Genomic DNA, 20594 nt, shown 5'->3' with positions numbered 1-20594 from the left:
TAGGGATCCTCTAAGTAAATATCAGAAGATTGAGAGTGCGTTTTGTCTGAGCCGAATCTTTTGAGGGAGACTGACACTGGGGTTACAATTGAGTCCTGGGCCCACACTCTGCATAAACCTTGCTGATAACCAGCTGATGGTAGATTTGGACTAGATAAGAGATAGTAGTGCAGGCACGATAGCCTGAATGGCCTCTTTCTTCATCGCAATAAATCTGTGGTTTTATAGTGACTGGTTCAGCCCATTTAATAGCTGACATAAATCTGGAAATAGATCCAAGAATCTTTCGACAGTAAGTGAAAAATGTCAGGAAAATGCTTAAGTTGGTTCTTCTAAACACACGTTTTGTGTGTCATGAATTTGCAAAAATAAAAATGATTCTTTTGGAACACTGTATTTGCAGCTGAAATCTATAAGGGAGTAAATCCTTTCATGTTACCCTAGAAACAGTGAGATATATTGACCTCACCACCAAGGACATAAGCATTATGAACTGCAAGGAATGGCCTGTCATCGATGACTGGTGGTGCAACAGATAAATTATTTACAGCATATTATCTGAGACTTCTGAGTCGCAGAGCTCAGAGCTACAGTAGCAGTTCCACTGTGGATGTCTGGTCAGTTACAAAGCCAGCCAATTCTCCATCACCCACTGACTGCGTGAAGTTGAACTGCAAAACCAGACAGACCTCTTACTGCATCACTTCACCTGCTTGAGGTGAAAGGCAAAAGGTTGTGAGCTCAAGCCCCACCTTCGAGACTTGACCCAGTGCCTGGTACAGGGAATGCTGCATTGTTAAACATGATGCAGCGTTAAATTGGAGGCCTGTTTGCCTCATCAGCTAGATGCAAAAGATGCCACGACCTGAAGAAGAGTAGGGATTTTTATACCTCATCCAACATCACCAGAAAAGACGTCAACTGTCATTTTGGAGGAGGTGAGTGTGTATAAATTGGCAGCTGTGTCTGCACATTACACCAACGAGCTCACTTCAAAGAGGTGCTCACTTTAGCTTTCTGATTCCCGAAGGGAATGTTCACCCACCAATGATAAAGGGAACTGCAGATGCTGGAGAATCCGAGATGACAAAGTGTGGAGCTGGATGAACACAGCAGGCCAAGCAGCATCTTGGGAGCACAAAAGCTGACGTTTCGGGCCTAGACCCTTCATCAGAGAGGTCTAGGCCTGAAACGTCAGCTTTTGTGCTCCTAAGATGCTGCTTGGCCTGCTGTGTTCATCCAGCTCCACACTTTGTTATCCCTCGTTCACGCACCAATTCCTGGTTCCCGCATTGCCCATTGTTTATAACACACCGGTCTGCCCCAACTCTTGGTGCAGAGTGGGCAATGTTGGTGGGCTTGAGGGGAAGTATTTAAGTTGCAGTGATCTCCCTGGCTGTCAGCAGAAACGGCGAGGTGACCCAGGTTTTAGTCTGGAAAACTCCAAGCGTTTCCCCAACCCTCCATTGAACAAGGCAAAGGGAATTCCCTTTGCGAAGCGACTGCCATCTGCTGGACAACTGGCAGCATTACAGCAGAGTAGTGAGAGTTGATCCATTCGACAGAAGAGCAAACCCTCAACCTACATTTATGCAACATGCCATAAAATGCTCCTCAATACTTCACAGGGGCAAGACAAAATAAAATTAGACACTGCGCCACCTAAGATGAGCAAAGCTTGGTCAAAGAGGTAGGTTTTGAGGAGTGCATTAAGTGATTGGTGGTTAGCCCTGCTGCCTCAGTGCCAGGCACCTGGGTTCAATCCCAACTTTGAGTGACTGTCTATGTAGAATTTGCATGCTCTCCCTGTAGGTGCTCTGGTTTCCTCCCACAGTCCAAGGATGTGTAGGTTAGGGTGGATTGGCCATGCTAAATTGTCCCATAAGATCCAGGGATTTGGGAAATGCAGGTGATCTGGGTGAGCTGCAGTTAGGAACGCTGGCGTGGGCTGAATGGCCTGCTCCTACACTGTATGGATTCTGTGAAACAGGGAGAGAACGGTATTGAGGTGAAGTTTCACGATGTAATTCCAGAATTTTGTGGCATAGCTGCCAATGGTGGAGCAATTAATGAGGGGTGCTCAATGAGCCAGAGTTAAACTTACATTTATTCTCAGCTCCCTTCCAGGCCTCCCTGTTTTGGTAATGTTCGCTGCTTCCCTTTCTGACCCATGTTGAAATTTTTCTCCTTTTTCCTTTTCCTGAAACCTGTGGCTCTGATTATGTCTGGATTCCATGACCTAGACCTTTCAACCAGCATCACTGGAAACCATTACAGTACAGTCCATGGGAACTTTCTGTGCACTGACCGGTCTTCCAGTGGTCACCATATTTCAGACGTGCTTTGGGAAGTCTTGAGGCGGAAGGGCTATGTTTCTGGATTGCATTAATTTATCACAGAATGGAGACAGGCTTGAAATAACTGCACAGAGGCTGGTATCCTATCACCAAATGACCCTTTATTTACACAAGAACAGTCCTTGCCTTTAGTACTACCTGATTGAAGATCAGCTCCCAGAGTCTCAGCATCTCTGACACTCCCTTTTCTCTGTCAGCCAGGGTTCCCTGATGGTATCAGATTCACTCAATGTGCGAGTGGTTAGTTGGATGGTAATACTCCATTCCCCCAATAACCGGCTAGCTCAAAAGCCACAATGCCACTCCTCTAATCCTTAATAAGCCCAAAGGCAGTCATGATGCAGTGGATAGAGTCCTGCCTTTGGCCAGAAACTCCAGGTTCAAAGCCCATCTCAAGGCTTGTGGGTCAGAGAAAGATTGTCGGTAACGTGGACATTCATGTTAAAGGTGAACTTGTCAAGTCTGTCCAACATGTGACAATGGCAGGCAACAAGAGTGGGAGGGAATCCTGGTTAACCAGGGGATAGAAAGAATATTGAAAGCACTGTCAGTTAATCATAACTTTAGGTCTAGAATGTGCACAACACCATGACAGGGAGTGGATTATACTACTTTTTGGTTCATACACATAGAAATGTCATAGAATCTCTACAGTGCAGAAGCAAGCCATTTAACCATACTGCCCATCCCTGTAGCCATGCATTTCCCCATGACCAATCCACCTAGTACTGCACACTGTTGGACTGAGAGAGGAAACCGGAACATCCAGAAGAAACGCACGCAGACACAAGGAGAATGTGCAAACTCCACACAGACAGTCGCCCGAGGCTAGAATCAAACCCGCGTCCCGGGCACCGAGGCAGCAGAGCTAACCGCTGTGCCACATGCCACCCCATATGGTAGACTGGTGCCAACCAATGGGGCTTTGAACGCCACTCTGCCTGTAGTGGATTTGAGATCTGCGCTTTGTCCTATGTTTGGTGCCGAGGTTCAGACATACTGAGAGAAAATTGAAGAAGCTGACTGTATACTCAAGGCAGCAGTAAGACAATGCTAACCCGGTAACCTCAGCTAGTGTCCTGTATCCCAGTCTCTAACATTTCAGTGCACGACTATGCTGCACCAAACGTGTTGAAAATGAGTTAAAACACCATTTCTTCTCATCATGCATTCTCAAATAAATTACTTTTTCAAGTGGCAGTTTACATTATAATTATTTGTTTCTTGTTTTATAACCAATTTGACATTAACTGAACAATAAAAACATTTATGAAGCACTTAATGGCAAGTATTTAGTAAAACAGCCCAAAACTGATGTTCGCCAATTTTTCTGTAGCTACATTGAGTTTTTGGCAGGACACTGGGAAAGCATTTCAGTGAAGAGACAAGTCAGAGTTTGGGAGTGCAGAATGTAGGGAGAGAGCAAGAAACAAAAGGTGGAGGTGAGATACAGAGAACAAAACACTGCAGATACAACAGAAGAAGTGAACGATTTGCATTTTTCAAGTCCATGGGATGCCCCAAGGCACTTTACAGCTGATTAAATGCAGTTACTGTTGCACACAGCAGGATCCCAAACAGTGAAGTGGTAATGACTGGATAGCCTAATTTGAGATATTGCTTGAGGTATAAATATTGACCAGGATACTGGGAGGAATTTCCATGATGCTCTTCAAAATACTGCCGTGAGATCTTTTACGCCTACTTGACAATGCAGATGGGGATTTGGTTTTTCAGGTCTCCTCTTAAAAACTGCGCCTCCAACAGTCCAGCACTCCCTCAGCACTGCATTGGAGTGTCAGAATTGAGTTTGATGTTTCAGTCTTTGGAATGGAACATAAATCCACAATCTTCTATTCTATTCATTCATGGGATGTGGGTGGCGCTGACTAGGTCAGCGTTTATCACCCATCTCTCATTGCTCAGAGGGCAGCTACAGTGACATTACTGTGGGCCTGTAATCACATATAAGACCAGGTATAAATGTTAGTTTCCTTCCTGAAGGGAATAAGAATGAGCCCAATGGGCTTTTCCTGATAACCAGCAGTGGTTTCACAATCATCATACTCTCTTATTTCTTAACTATTGTTGAATTCAAATCCCACAACCTGCCACTGCAGGATTTGAACCCAGCTCCCCAGGGCATTACATGGGTCTCTGGCTGAACCATTTAGCAATAATAGAATTGGGCCACCCCTGTCCCTCACTCTAACTCAGAGTGCTCCCAATGGAGCCTTGTACATATGATGGGAACAAGGTAAAGGCAGAAGCAGAAGAGAGGGAAAGAAAAGCAAATATGAAAAAGGAGTGAAAGATGCTGGAAAAGATTGGGGTACCTTATATAACATTCAAGAAGTGTTTAAGTGTAGACCAGCAAAGCCAAGGCATACAAAGCGATGGTCCAAATGTTGGAAAATAGGATTAAAATAGTTAGGTGCTTGTTTTTAAACAGGTACAGACGCAATGGACAGAAGGGTCTTTTTGCCATGCTGTAGAACTCTGTGACTCTATCACTGTTACGTGTGTGACTGTGACACATTTTTAGCTATTTATTAACTGATCTGGTGAGGCCCGCTTATTCTGATCCTTCGATCAACTACAGATTTAATTCATCCTTCAGTCCGCAAATTTCATTCCACAGTTACCAATAAAGTACACAGCAATGTGATAATGACCAGACAAAACCTGTTTCTCAGCGTTGCTGACTGACGGATAACTGTTTTCCCTTACACACTAGGGGTGACTTCTCTGTTTTTCTTCATTAATTTACAAGCAGATCTTTGTCTCCAAACCTGGCAGCCTCCTGACTTGAAACAATATATTCATTCCTTCATGGTTGGTGGCTCAAAATCCTGGAATTTCGACCCCAGTAGCACTGGACTCACCCATCTGCAAAACGCTCACCTCATCAGGTCAAGAGGCACATCATCACCACTTTCTCGAGGGCAATTAGGGACAAATGCTGGCCCAGCCAGTAATGCCTACTTCCTGTGATCGAATTTAACATCTCATCCAAAAAATACTCTTCATATTCCTCCAAAGATTGCTAGACTTTGTACTCAGCTCTCTGGCGTTATTATTCCTGTCCTCATTGAGCTGCAGTGGTTTGCGTTCTTTGGCATTCACTTCAAAATTGCTGGATTTGTTAGCAAATCCAAGGGCTCTCAACATGAGTCTGACCTGACACTGTAGTCATTCAGAAATAGCATATCTCTCTCCCACTGCAACTGTCTCATAATCTCTGTCTCCTCTCCACCTATCTTCTCCTCTATCCATCTTCTATCCGCCTCCCCCTCTCTCCCTATTTAATTCAGGAACTCGTTCCGCTACCCCATTTCTGAAGAAGGATCTAGGCTCGAAATGTCAGCCTTCCTGCTCCTCTGATGCTGTTTGGCCAGCTGTGTTCATCCAGCTCCATACCTTGTTATCTTACATTCAGAACAATCTTGAGTCAGAGGTTGAGAGTTCAAGCCTCACTCCACAAAATTGAACCAATGGTTCAGGAAGACAATTCAGAGCAGTACGAAGGGAGTTCTGCACTGTTAGAGGAGCCACCTTTCAGAAGACATGCTAGCTCAGTATGTACGTGCCCTCAGGAGAAGATCCCTGGCTATTATTCTAAAAATGACTAGGAGTTTCCCTTCCAGTGTCCTGGCCAACATTCATCCCTCAGATAACAGCATTTAAATGTATGACTTGATTATTATCACATTGGGAGCTTGTGAGAGTCATAGCTTGTGGCTGTCATGCTTTCCTACATTCCAAAAGTGACTATATGTCAAAGGAATTTAACTTGCTGTGTGGGTATGTGCATGATGCACATGTCCAATTCTCTTGTTTCAAATGGGCCCTGGAGAGAGATGCCTGGAGCATGGACAGATACATGATGAGTAAAACTAAGGAAAAGCCTGCAGTCTCATTGGAGAGAGGTGGCTGGTGGTAAGTTTAACCTAATGGTCACTGTGTCTTAGACAAGGTTAACGAGGTCGAGCCTGCATGGTGACCTCAGCCAGTACAGGGGATTGAACCCACGCTCTTGGTACCATTCTGCATTTAAAGAGGAGCCAGTAGAGTTAACCACCAGCTGCAATGGGAGCATGCTTACCTGGAGATTGTCCACGCCACAGGGAGCTGTGAAACTCCCTCAGCCTGAGCTTGAACAGTTTGCAAACAGCAGCCACATCATACACGAGAGAAAATCCTTTCCTCCCAAAACAATAAAATGATCTCACCCACTGGAAAACAAAATACCCGGCTTTATCCTATTGCCATAAACTGAGAAACTACTGATAAAATAATCGGGCAGTATCTGAAAGTCTAATAAACTCATGCAGAGTAATGGGTCAGACCATCTAATGACACAATGTCGTTCTTTCTCTTTGCCTTACTTTTCTGTACAGTTGTGGAATTTCTTTTCTTTTTAGCCCTAAATGTTGCGACTCTTGGCCATTTCTGGCATGAGTTCATGGACGTCAACCATGAACTCTGTTTCTCTCTCCACAAATTCTGCCCAGCTCACTAGGCATTTCCGGAGTGTTGGCTGGAAAGTGCTTCGGGATATGCTGTGGTCAAGAAAGGTGTTACAGAAATTCAAACTCATTTTCATTTGGTGGCTCAGTGGTCAGGAGTACCGCCCCCAAAGTGCCAGGGACCCAGGTTCAATTCCAGCCTCGGGGGCCTGTCTGTGTAGAGTTTGCACATACTCCCCATGCCTGTGTGGGTTTCCTCGCGGTGTTCTGGTTTCCTCCCACAGTCCAAAGATGTGCAGATTCGGTGTATTGACCATGCTACATTGCCCAAATTGTCCAGGGATGTGTGGGATTGGCCATGGGAATTATGGGGATAGGGTGGGGAGCTGGGTCTGGGTGGGATGCTCTTTGGAGGGTCGGCGTAGACTCAATGAGCCGAACGGCCTCTTTCCGCTGTAGCGACTCTATGATTCATTCATTTTTCCAGCATTTCCTGTTCAGTTTAGATGCCACACTAATATAACAAATTCATTAATTCATTAATGTGAAGGTCAGAGATGGTAAGGGGTTTTGTCAGTACGCCTGAGTACATGAATCAGCAACAAGGGTAGGCTAATCAGTCCCTTGGGCCTGCTCCACCATGCAATAACATGGTGGCTGACCAGATTGTGGCCTCAAATCCACATTTCTGCCTACCTCTGACAGCCTTTCACACTGCTGTTTCCTGAGAATCTACCCACCTCTGCCTTAAAAATATTCAACCACTACTTTTAACACCATGTCAGGAAAAGAGCTCCAAAAACTCATGAGCTTCTGACCAAAACATGCACTTAATCTCTGTTCTAAACCCTTGTGCTGCATTCTCAAACAACAAGGAACATCTGTACATTTTGACAGAAAATTTACACAAACTTTCAGGAACTAGAACATTTGTCAAATGAAAAGTATCAAGTAGTTACTCTTCCATTTTGGACAGACAGAGTTTCTCATTATAAGAAAATATACAGAACGCCTGAGACTTAGCCCTGCATTCAACCTGCAATCTATCTGATATGTTGAATGCCACAGTTTTGAGGAAGCTTTAATCTGTATTTTAACCCTGTGCTGTCCCCCTCTTGGAAGTATTTGATGGGGACAGTGTAAAGGGAACTTTTTTTTTATTTAACCCCATGCCGTACCTGTTCTGAGAGAGTGTTTGATGGGGACAGTGTAGAGAGTGCTTTACAGTATACCTAACTCTGTGCTGCACCTTGGAGTGTTTGATGGGTAAGGTGTAAAGGGAGCTTTACTCTGTACCTAAATCTATGCTGTACTTGTTCTTGGAGTGTTTAATGAGGACAGTGTAGAGGGAGCTTTAGTCCATATCTAATTCCAAGCTGTACCTGTCCTGGGAGTGTTTGATGGGGGACAGTGTAAAGGGAGCTTTACTCTGTACCCGAGACAGTAGGAACTGCGGATGCTGGAGAATCTGAAGAAGGGTCTTGGCCTGAAACGTCAGCCTTCCTGCTCCTCTCATGCTGCTTGGCCTGCTGTGTTCATCGAGCTTGTTATCTTTACTCTGTACCCGACTCTAAGCTGTATCTACCCTGGGAGTGTTTAATGGAGACAGTGTAAAGTGAGTTTTACTCTGTATCTAACCCTCCGTTGTACCTGCCCTTGAAGTGTTTAATGAGGACAGCGTATTGGGAGCTTAGTCTATATCTAACCCTATGCTGATCCTATCGTAGGAATGTTTGAAACATTCTTGGAGCTCTCATCATAATTCTGGAAAACTAATTGCTTCTGCTCAAGGACAACCATAATTGCTAAAGATATTCTTCTTTCACTGGTTTCAAGGAAATTAAATATGAATGGGCAGCTGATGGACTCTCAAGCACCGTGGAATCTCCAATGTACTTTTGAATGCTCACTTCAAGCAGCTCACCTTTTGACAACGAGCACACCGTTCTGTGTACATTATGGGCTTGTGATCTGTCTCAATATGTTTTGATCATACCTCTGGCTCCCAACATGTCTCCAATGTTGACACTTGCAACTTTAATGGGCTAATCAGCCACTGGGTGTGGGTTTCCTGCACTCAACACCTGACATTGGCTTTGAATATGTGAAAAAGCCTTTTGCCTCCTGGGAACTTTGACCCTCAGTTGGTAGCTTTCCCCTGCTTGAGATAAAAGCATGTGACTTCAGCTCCACTGCAAAGTGTTGACCATAATGTCCAGGCTGACATCGTCGTGCAGTACCGAGGAACGCCTTCACTGTCCTTTAAATGAATGTGAACCAGTGCCTCACCTGACCTCTCAAGTGAAGGTATATGATCCTGTGCCACTATCAAAGATGAGCAGGAGTGTCCTAGCCAACACCTGATTACAAAGCTCATTTGCAGTATCCCATTATCCTCTGTGGGAGAGATAGTAGGAACTGCAGATGCTGGAGAATCTGAGTTAACAAGGTGTAGAGCTGGATGAACACAGCAGGCTGAGCAGCATCAGAGGAGCAGGGGGGCCTAGACCCTTCCCTAGAAGACCCTTTCTGAGGAAGGGTCTAGGCCCGAGGTGTCAGCCTTCCTGCTCCTCTGGTGCCTCTTGGCCTGATGTGTTCATCCAGCCCTGCACCTTGTTATCCTCTGTGGGAATTTGCTTTGTGCAGATTGACTGGCACACTGCATGTATTACAAGACTGATAACACTTCAGCAAGTACTTTAATGGCTCTGAACTGCTTTGGGACACCAAGAGGTCATGAAAAGCAATGATATAAATACAAATTCTTTCTATCCTTTATTCCATCCATTCAGGTTTGGGTTTTGTTTTGTCTATTTTTAGTTCCCAAGTACCTGGAGGGAGACGCCACTCTCTCTCGACCAGTGAAATGGCCTGATAAAAGGATTCAATCCTTTGGGGAAGGGTCATGGGTTAGGGGTGGGTGATAGAGCACCAACATTTGTTACCTCGTAATGTGCTACTCTCTGGGACTCAGAGATTAACTGTGCATTGCAGATGTTACAGTAGCTGTCTGTGAACAACTCCGTTTCACCTGTCCCCGCAGACTTCATCTGCAAAAGAGAGAAAGAAAGATACACAGACAGATATGAGACACCTGGAACGACATTGGCAGCTGGAGACCGAAATAAATAGTCCATTCAAAATAATTGAATGGACCCCAGCAAGACTGCGCATTTCATTTAGAAAAATCAGAAGCGTTCTTTGCAACGGGGAAAAGACAAGCTATCCAGACAAAACAAGACTCTTAACTCTATCCCTTCCTGGCCGCAGAAGCAAATTAATTGTCACTTTGAATCTATTTATACTGCCCACTCCCCATGGCCTCCACTGCCTTTAAGCGATGGAAAAATAACTCCTTCCACTCACAACATTTGACACCTCGTGCCTGCTGTATTCAGATACTGACAACAATTAGGATTCCACTGGGAAGTTAATTCTTCTTTTGTTACGAACTGTTGTGTTCAGGTTGCGCTTGTTTTAGTTTGATTTAAGGATGCTTCTTCTATAGGTATTCCTGTTGTTTACAAATCCAATCAGGAATTTAGGAGAAATGCTCGAGGTAGCTGCACAGAGACAGGGTTCTGTCACACAACCTGCCTTTAACTTACGAGAGCACAGTACCACTGGCTGTGACCCAGCCAGCTCGGAGTCGATCCTCAACTGAGGAGATTCTAATCTCCTAGTTGTATCGGTCAGCCAGGGCTTTTCTGACTGGACCAGGCTAACAACCTCACTCAAGAACATCTGTAGTCAATGAGGTCCACCTGGCCACAATCACGACATACCTTTACCTTCTGGAATGTGGAACACACTCCTACAGGGAGGGGTTGATGCATTTGAGGAGATTCTAGATAAATGCACGAGGGAGAAAGGAATCTCAATAGTAATTAGGGATGGGCAATAAGCGTTAGGCTTACCAGTGATGCTCACATCCTGTAAATGATTTTAAAATAAAGGAAATGCAGACTGCTTTGGATGTAGATAGGTGAGAGGAGACTATACAAGCACAGCCCAGTGGGGCTGAATGGCCACTCTCTGTGCTATATATTCTATGTAATACTATTTTATATTAATGGCACATTCACACAGGCATTTTTTTCTTTGTGTTTTGGTACAGGTGGCTCAGAAGTTAGCACTGCTGCCTCATAGCACCAGGGTTTGATTCCAGCCTCAGGTGACTGTCTGCGTGGAGTTTGCACATTCTCCTCGTGTCTGCATATGTTTCCTCTGGGTGCTCCGGTTTCCTCCCACATTCCAAAGATGTGCAAGTTGGCTGGATTGGCCATGCTAAATTGCACACTTTATCCAGGGATGCAGGGTTACAGCGATAAAGGAGGGAAGTGGATCTGGATGGGATACTCTTTGGAGGCTTGGTGTGTACTTGATGGGCTGAATGGCCTGCTATGTGCTTAGATTCTAAACAGACTGATGAAGGAAAGGCTTGGCTTCTTTAGCAAACTGCTTATTGTACTTTAATCACAAATATTATGACACGCCAATGCTGAATCAGTTGTTAATTTTAAACCTGAGTTAAATACATTTTTGAGAAGCAAAATTATTCGGGGATATGGGCCAAAGGCTGATATAAGCCGCAGATCAACCATGATCCCACTGAATGGTGGAACATGCAAACTCAGAAACAACATTTTCTGCTTGTATATTTTACACATAATAAACAGCACAACTATAAGTCTGAATGAAACCAGCATCCATGACTCAATCTCCTTTCAAAGTGATCTGCTGCAAGTTCCAAATGTACTGATAGACTGTTCAGTTAGATATACTATTTAAGACTAATCATTTAACTCCACTTCTTTTAACGCGTTTCTCTGTTACTCTCTCTCTTTCTCTCTCTCTCTCACACACACACACACACACACACACACACACACACACACACACACACACACACACACACACACACTCACACACAGGCGTGTGCTCATGCTCTAACTAACCTCATTAACCCTTCCCATTGAATTAACTCTGACCACACTGTGCTATTTATACTCAGAGAAGTTCTGTAACATCATCACAAGGTTGCTCCAGGGTCCCGAAGTCCTTACACAACAGAGTAGTTGTTACGGAAAATCTCAATTACTGACTTTTGAGTGGGATTGACCTAAAATCCCCTTGTCCACCCCATCTGGACCGACACTGGCAGAATCAATGATCCTTGCACAGGGATTGTAACTTCGAATCTCCAATTAGGAGAACATAATCTTGGGGGTCCATGATGCTGAAGTAAATGATCTGTAGTTTTCCAAACATAATCTGCTAACACTCACCATCAAATATCCTCCGTCAGCAGCCAAAGACTTTTGGGAATATTGTAACAGTTAGCAATGGTGTAAATGATGCACCAAAAAAAGCTGTCTAGACAGTAAGCAAACAGCTGATGGCATTTAGTGCCAGTTTCAACACTCTGGAAAATCACTCAACGCCAGTTATCAGCATTTCAATAAGTTTAATGGAATGGCTTGGATATTGCAAGTTATGTCTTCTTTTGGAAAACTTACTTTCACTTCTGTTTCAATTCATTGCTCTTCTCCAAAAGGAAGTGATTGAACACGTGTCAGGGACACAGGAAATTATATGTCATGATTACTGATTGCTTTCAACTCTGAATTGTCTCCACATTTCGTGAGAAAGTCATAAGTTTGCAATTGTTAAGAAAATCACAGAGAGTTGTGGTTAATATTCTGAAGTGGGTAGAAATGTCCCCTCATGACTCCTAAGCTAAAACATTAACAAGTAAGGTTCACTGCTTCTCGTCATTTGTATAAATGATTTGGATGTGAACATAGGAGATATGGTTAGTAAGTTTGCAGATGGCACTAAAATAGGAAGTGTAGTGGACGGTGAAGAAGGTTACCTCAGAGTACAAAGAGATCTTGATCAGTTGGGCCAATGGGCTGAGGAGTGACAGATGGTGTTTAATTTAGATAAATATGAGATGTTGCATTTTTGGAAAGGCAAATCAGGATAGGACTTATATACTTGACGGCAAGCCCTGGGAAGTGTTGCTGAACAAAGAGATGTTGGAGTGCAGGTTCATAGTTCCTTGAAAGCAGAGTCACAGATAGATGGCATAGTGAAGAAAGCATTTGATATGCTTGCCTTTATTGGTTAGTGCATTGATTATAGGAGTTGAGAGGTCATGTTGAGGTTGTACAGGGCATTGGTTCGGCCACTTTTGGATTACTGAGTGCAATTCTGATCTCGCTGTTACAGAAGGATTTTGTGACACTTGAAAGGGTTCAGAAAAGATTTACAAGGATGTTGCCAGAGTTGGAGGGTTTGAGCTATAGGGAGAGGCTGAACAAGCTGGGGCTATTTTCCCTGGAGCATCAGAAGCAGAGGGGTGACCTTACAGAGGTTTATAAAATCAGGAGGGGCATGGATAGGGTAAATAGACAAGGTCTTTTCCCTGGGGTGGAGGAGTCCAAAACTAGAGGGCATAGGTTTAAAGTGAAAGAGGAAAGATTTAACAGGGACCTGAGGGGCAACTTCATGCAGAGGGTGGTGCGTCGATGGAATGAGCTGTCACAGGAAGTGTTGGAGGCTGGTACAATAGCAACATTTAAAAGACACCTGGATGAGAATATGAACAGGAAGGGTTTGGAGGGATATGGGCCAAATGCTGGCAAATGGGACTGGATTAATTTGGGACATCTGGTCGGCAAGGATGACTTAGACTGAAGGGTCTCTTTCTGTGCTGTAAATCTCTATGACGAAGCAATTGGAATACCAGTCAGATTGAGATGATTATTGTTTTGTTATATATTATGTTTTTTGTTCTGATTGTGTTTTTTTTAAAATTGCCATTTACTATTATTCACGAGGTCAATCCAAATGGATCTTGCAGTGATGACGTCATCATTTGCCAGAAGAATTCCTCTCTTCTTCCTTTTCTGTTTTTCTGACACCCACTCATGCTCAGTCCCCTACCACACCGACCGATTTCCAATAATCCTGTCATCATGTACAAACTCATACATTGAGACCCAATAGCACCGTTAAGCACAATCATACGAGCAAGGCCAGTCTCTCCTTGATATTAACCCTCACTCACATAACTCTCTGTGTCATTCTAATTCTGGACGCACTCCGATCAGAGCAGCCACCCTTCCTAAGGTTAGCTCACTCTATAAAGACTAGGAGTAAATTACGGGAGGTTCCTAACCTGTGGGCTCATAGACTTACGCAGTCATACAGCATGGAAACAGACCCTTCAGTCCAACCAATGCATGCAGAACATAATCCCCAAACTAAACTAGTCCCACCAACCTGCTCCTGGCACATATCCCTCCAAAGCTTTCCTAATCGTGTACTTCTCCAAACATCTTCAAAATGTTGTAATTGTATTACCATCTAGCACTTGCTCTGGAAGTTCATTCCACACATAGACCATCCTCTGTGTCTTTTTTAAATTTCTCTCCTCTCATCTTAAAATTGTGTCCCTAGTCTTGAAATCCCCAGCCTAGAGAAAAGACAACTACCATTAACTCTGTCTATATCCCTCACTATTTTATAAATTTCTATAAGTGCCTCTCAATCTCTTAAGCTCCAGTGAAAAACGTCCCAGACTATCCTGCCTCTGTTTATAACTCGAACCTTCCATACCCAGCAACATCCCGGTAAATGTCCCTCATCATCAAAATCACTCCTGTTACATAGTTTTACCCTAAAATGTATTTGCTAAAAACATGTAAACTCATACATGAAAGCCCAGCATTAATATTTTCTGCTTATATATTGTACACATATTGAACAGCACAGCAGAAGGTCTGAATGTAACCTGCAGTCCTTCACTCAGACTCCTTTCAAAGTCATCTGCTCCAGGTCCTGAATGTTAGCTTACACACACTAACCTGTCCCTGGGACAACTGTGGCGGTGGCTTTGATGGAAGAATAAAACAGGTTGTGGTCACCAGGGTGTGGATGGAGACAGTGGCTCAAAATGTCATTAATAAATCTCCCTGTTAAGAGGTCAGTATATATCAGAAAGAAACTCACATCCGTTTCTCAACTTCCAAATGAATGGGAACAGTGATGAGTGAGGCATCAAAAATAAATCAGCAGATCTAAGATACACAGAGAAAAGTAAGAGAGAGGAGGCGACAGAGGATTGAAAGAGATTTACACACAATGATTAAAGAATTTAAAGAGAGATGGAAAGGCACGGGATAGGCAGATGGATAGAATATATAGCTATATTGGAAAAATCACCTAGGCAGCAGTAGGTGCCAAATTGTGATGACAATACAAATAAAATAATGTTATCTCATAACATAGTTACAGACAATTATTTATAAATTTTAAAGTAATAATAGGACTGCATAATTATAAACATATCAAAGTGCAAATAAATGCACATTTCTTTCATTAACAGAATGAAAATGAAAGGTCGGCTGTAATCTGCATTTTTTATTAGAACCCACAGGCCATGTGTTGTCAGTGTGAGTTATTAAATTCTCAATCATTTACATACTATTTACCAAGTTTGTAAAGTAGGGGGTTGGGTGGCCTCGCAGTCTCTTTGGTCTGTGTCTTATTTGAAAATAATCTTCCCTTTCCTCAATTCCATCACGCTGTTTCTTTCATGTGGTTGTGCCAAGGGATAGTGGCTATCAAAGGGGGCATTCTGGGGTTTTCTAGTCAAGTTCTGATGAGTGGGATAGTGAGAGTTAGAAAGAGAGAGAGTGATAGAGAGTGCAAAATAGAAAATTTGAGAGAGAGATATATGGACAGAAAGAGCATGATAGAGATGGAGAGAAATATATATATATAGAGAGAAAGAGAGAATGATGGAGATAGAGAGAGGGTGTGATAGAGCGAGAAAGTGATAGGGATAGAGAGAGATATATATAGAGTGTGACAGAGATAAAGAGATGGAGTGATAAAGAGAGAGAAATAGAGATAGCAAGAAAGAGCTATACTGAGAGAAAAAGAGAGAGTGATAGAGAGATAGAGAAAGAGAAAAGAGAGAGACAGAGCGATTGAGCGAGCGAAATAGAGATAGCAAAGGAGCGAGATATAGAGAAAGAAAGAGAAAGTGATAATGTTATTTATATACATATAGAGAGAAAGAGAGAGTGATCGAGATAGAGAGACAGAGCGATTGAGAAGGAGCAAGTGATAGAGAGGTAAATAACAGTACAGAGTTATAGAGAGAGAAATAAAGATTGAGTGTTTGTATGCATGAGAGAGAGCGAGAGTGAGAGAAAGAGGAAACAGGTTCGCAGCGCAAAATTATTGAGAAGCTAACATTTTCGCTCAGTGTGGGAACGGGATAGCTGCACTAGGTGGGACGCAGTAAGGTTGTTTTTCCAAGTTGCCTTGAGGCATATTGCTGTGACAGAAGCCAGAGAGCTGAACTAAACTCAACTTGGCGGGGATTGGTGTGAACACTGGGTGCTCGTAATTCACAAGCGTCCTAATTCTCGAGCACCTAATGTACTGACACCTTGTTGAGAACAACATTTCAAGCACAGAAACAAAATGACAGTGAAGACACGGGCTGAAGGAAGTAGATTTCACGTTGGTAGCAACTTTGCTTGTTCTATTCTTGCACTTTCAGTGGAGAAGAAAGGTCAGCGTTACTGTAAATGTCTGCTCTTTGAATCCAAAGACAATCTCAACATAAACTAACTGTTTCCACAACTAAGAAGGATGGAAATCAATGCAAGTTTGAATCACTGAGATGGTTTTTCACAACATTTAAAACCACATTCATGACCTGAAAGTGATCGGTAAAATTCCACATGAATCTGCATTCCACATGTTTAATTGCACATAACATTTCTGTGACAATAAGAAGGTGTGCCCACATATTGGACAGACACTGATAAATCTGAAAGGGAGTTCAGAGAAATGTCTTTATCCAGACAGGATCTCAAACATGGGCAGTCCAGCTCACAAAATAGTTGAGACAGATTGATTTGATACATATATGTAAATCAGCTTAACATCGGAGAGAAAAGAAGACAAGATTCTGCTGAGAGAGTGACATGAAGCAGGAAACTCGAGTGAAGGATAAACACTGATTGTGCTGAATGACCTGTTTCTCTAAGTCCTATGTAGCTTATAATGTAATGTCATAGTCAATCAGCAAAGAAGCCAAAGTTCAGAAACCAAACTGGTTCTATAATATAAAGATCCCCAGTCCAAAGATGTGCAGGTTAGGTGAATTGGCCGTGCTAAATTGCCTGTAGTGTTCAGAGGTGTGTAGATTAGGTGGGTTATAGGGGGATGGGTCTGGGTGGGATATACTGAGGTTCGGTGTGGACTTGTAGGGCCGAAGGGCCTGTTTCCACACTGTAGGGATTCTATATCTTCCATTCCACTGAAAATACCCTCATTCTCACTTACTTTTGCCAACTTTCTCAGGGGTTTCTCCCAAACCAGGTGCTGAACAGTATTTTTTGCAGACTAAGAACCATCCTGTCACCTGCGAATGAGCCTACTGACAGTGAAGGGAACCATTGCATCTCTACAGATGATAGTGCTAACTCACGAGAAGAAACCACAAGAGGGGTGTGAAGAACTAGTTTCTGTGGGATAGAGAAGAAAATCTGGTGACTCGCTTTGGGAGAAATTCTATTTGCCTGACTATTCCCAACAACAAAAGACAAAAACAAGAAAAAGGAGGCTGTTTCGTCAAAATGATATGACTCAGGTTCCACGTCTCTCCAAGATCACTGTGAAAGTGTCTGGTTCCTGTATAAAAGACTATCTTCAGAAAACAGAAAGAGAGCAACAAACCCAGGAGGGCCATTTCTACTGCCGGTGACAGCAAAGTGACCTGCTATGTACTTGGTGTGAAAAGACACTGCCAGTTCACTTGGCTTAAACTGTGAACTTTATTCTTTGTTTTTTAAAAAAAAGTATGCAGAAATGCTTTGTCTCCTTTTAGGCATCCTCAACAGTCACAGCACTTGAACACGTTTGGAGGGAACCGACTTTAAGTATGTAAATAGTTGGCGATTGGGCACCTAAAAAAGAATTGTCGATTAGCATCAGCTCCCATCTCTCACTAATGTGGACACTGTTTATTTCTCTACGTTTTACTCAATGTTGTTGGAAAAGTGTTCAACAATTTACACACTCAGCAGCAGCAGCCCAGTCACGGAGGGGAAAAATAGATGCTGACTTGGAATATAGAATTAAAATCACAATATATATTTTTTAAAAATGTTAAAGTCTATCGTCTTATTAGTTTCGCGGTAATGGAAATATTTGCAAGATCATATTTCTATGATATTAAAATCGACTCACCCTGAACTCGTTACAATGGTGAGGGACGTCGCTGCCCTTTAGTTTCTCTTCTGCCGTTTTATCGTCTCTCCTCGTCCTTCTGCCTTCCACCCCCTGGCCCCTATCTCGTTGAGATGGTGTCGGTGGAGGGACGCTGTGTTTGTGTGAGTGTGAGTGTGTGGAGATGTGATGATTTGCTAGTAATGTGGATGGGCGATTCTCTCGGCGTGGCACTTCGCCCGGTACCAAACACACAGCGCCTCCAACATTCAGTTTCACGAATTGACAGGGAGAGGTCGTTGGAGGGGGTTGGGGGTGGGTACAATTATTTCCTCCTAGGTAAATGAGTTATTTAGGCCAGAGATGAAATATAAAGGCTGGCTCATCTCAGATTCTACACCCTACGCTGCCCCGCCTCTTCTTTGTAAGTGTACCTCTGCTGTTTCAAAGTCAACGCTAAAATATTCAAAGCCGCTGAAGATTTTATTTTTCATTAACTCTTTGTTGCATTACAGCACCACAGTTGAGCGTAGGGGCTTGTTCAGTCAGGACAGGAAACTAAAGCTCTTGAACGGAGTGCATAAGGGAACAAAATCAATTAATAGGGTCACGATTGCAGGTTCGTGGGTATGATCTTAAAAGCATTACAGAGACATGTTCACTAGGACATGAAAACTGGAATCTAAATATTCGGCGGGTATGTGACTTTTCGAAAGAACTGTGTGGAAGAGGGTCTTGGGTTAAGGGAGGATATAGATGGTTGGTCAGATGGGTGGGTCAGTGGCAGATGGAATTTAACCCAGTAAAGTGTGAGGTGACGCACTTTGGAAAAGGTACGAGGTAATACTCAGTGAATGGCTCGTGCTCAGAAGTCCAGAGGAATGGAGGGATCTTGGGGTCCTCATCCACCGATCCCTGAAGGTGGCAAGACAGGCTAATAGGGTGGTTAAAAAACTGTAAAATTATAGAATTTTACAGCACAGAAACCTATGGTACACTTACCTTTATCAGTCATCCTAGAGACTCTAACATCAGGAAGGTCACATTACAACTGTACAGAACTTCGGTTATGCCACAGATGGGGTAGAAGGTGAGGTTCTGCTCATTGCACGACAAGAAGGATGTGATCACACTAGAGGGGGTGCGAAGGAGATTCATCAGGATATTGCCTGAGATAGTGCAGGTTAGCTATAAAGAGAAAATGGATAAGATTGGAAGGTTTTCTTTAGAGTGGAGAAGATTGAGGGGGAACCTGACTGAGGTGTATAAGATTATGAGTGTCATCGACGGGGTGAAATAGAAAGTAGCTGTTCCCTGGAGTTGAAGGGTCTGTAATGAAGGGGCCAGCTGGAGGTTTAGAGGGGATTTGAGGAAATGTTTTCACTCAGAGGGTGGTGGGAATCTTTAATGCACTGGCTGGGGTGGGGGGGGGGGGTAACTGAGGTGGGAAAGCTCAATACCTTTAACAAGTGATAATGGGAACTGCAGATGCTGGAGAATCCAAGATAACAAAGTGTGGAGCTGGATGAACACAGCAGGCCAAGCAGCATCGCAGGAGCACAAAAGTTGACGTTTCGGGCCTAGACCCTTCATCAGAGAGGGGGATGGGGAGAGGGAACTGGAATAAATAGGGAGAGAGAGGGAGGCGGACCGAAGATGGAGAGAAAAGAAGATAGGTGGAGAGGAGAGTATAGGTGAGGACGTAGGGAGTGGAATAGGTCAGTCCAGGGAAGATGGATAGGTCAAGGAGGTGGGATGAGGTGGTAGGTAGGAAATGGAGGTGCGGCTTGAGGTGGGAGGAAGGGATGGGTGAGAGGAAGAACAGGTTAGGGACTTCACAAGCTTCAAAATCTCCCCTTCCCCCATTGCATCCCAAAACCAGCCCAGTTCTTGCCCCCCCCACTGCATCACAAAACCAGCCCAGCTCGTCCCCTCCCCCCACTGCATCCCAAAACCAGCCCAGCCTGTCTCTGCTTCCCTAACCTGCATTTCCTCTCACCCATCCCTTCCTCCCACCTCAAGCCACACCTCCACTTCCTACCTACCACCTCATCCCACCTCCTTGACTTGTCCGTCTTCCCTGGACTGACCTATCCCCTCCCCACCTCCTCACCTATACTCTCCTCTCTACCTATCTTGTTTTCTCTCCATCTTCGGTCCGCCTCCCCCTCTCTCCCTATTTATTCCAGTTCCCTCTCCCCATCCCCCTCTCTGATGAAGGGTCTAGGCCCGAAACATCAGCTTTTGTGCTCCTGAGATGCTGCTTGGCCTGCTGTGTTCATCCAGCTCCACACTTTGTTACCTTTAACAAGTACTTGGATGAGCACTTGAAGTGCTCTAACGTTCAAGGCAAAGGGCCAAGTGCTGGAAAGTGGCACTAGTGTGGATTTAGAGCAGTTTTTGTCGGTGCAGTCTTGATGAGCTGAAGGGCCTCATCTTTACAGTGTGCTAATATGACTCATTTGTATGATTCTACAAACAGGTCAGGAAGGAAAGGGTGTTGGAGTCA

The 20594-nt window shown here is 43.8% G+C and overlaps 1 protein-coding gene across 1 annotated transcript in view; it reads right to left on the bottom strand.

The window, feature by feature from the left end:
• LOC125462029 (zinc finger matrin-type protein 4-like) overlaps positions 1–18402 on the bottom strand; it is a 363061-nt gene extending 344659 nt beyond the window's left edge. Inside the window, exons 1-2 of the mRNA XM_059653003.1 lie at positions 18107–18402; positions 9772–9876 (exon numbers count right to left, since the gene is read on the bottom strand). Coding sequence (XP_059508986.1) covers positions 9772–9876 — 105 coding nt within the window. The 5' untranslated portion in view covers positions 18107–18402. The remainder of the gene's footprint in view (positions 1–9771; positions 9877–18106) is intronic.
• Between the last annotated feature and the right edge of the window lie 2192 nt (positions 18403–20594).

The sequence above is a fragment of the Stegostoma tigrinum genome, chromosome 20 (genome assembly GCF_030684315.1).
Source record: "Stegostoma tigrinum isolate sSteTig4 chromosome 20, sSteTig4.hap1, whole genome shotgun sequence".
In the NCBI taxonomy this organism is placed as follows: domain Eukaryota; kingdom Metazoa; phylum Chordata; class Chondrichthyes; order Orectolobiformes; family Stegostomatidae; genus Stegostoma; species Stegostoma tigrinum.
Note: the sequence above shows the minus strand (reverse complement) of the source record. Positions and strands in the feature narration are given on the sequence as shown.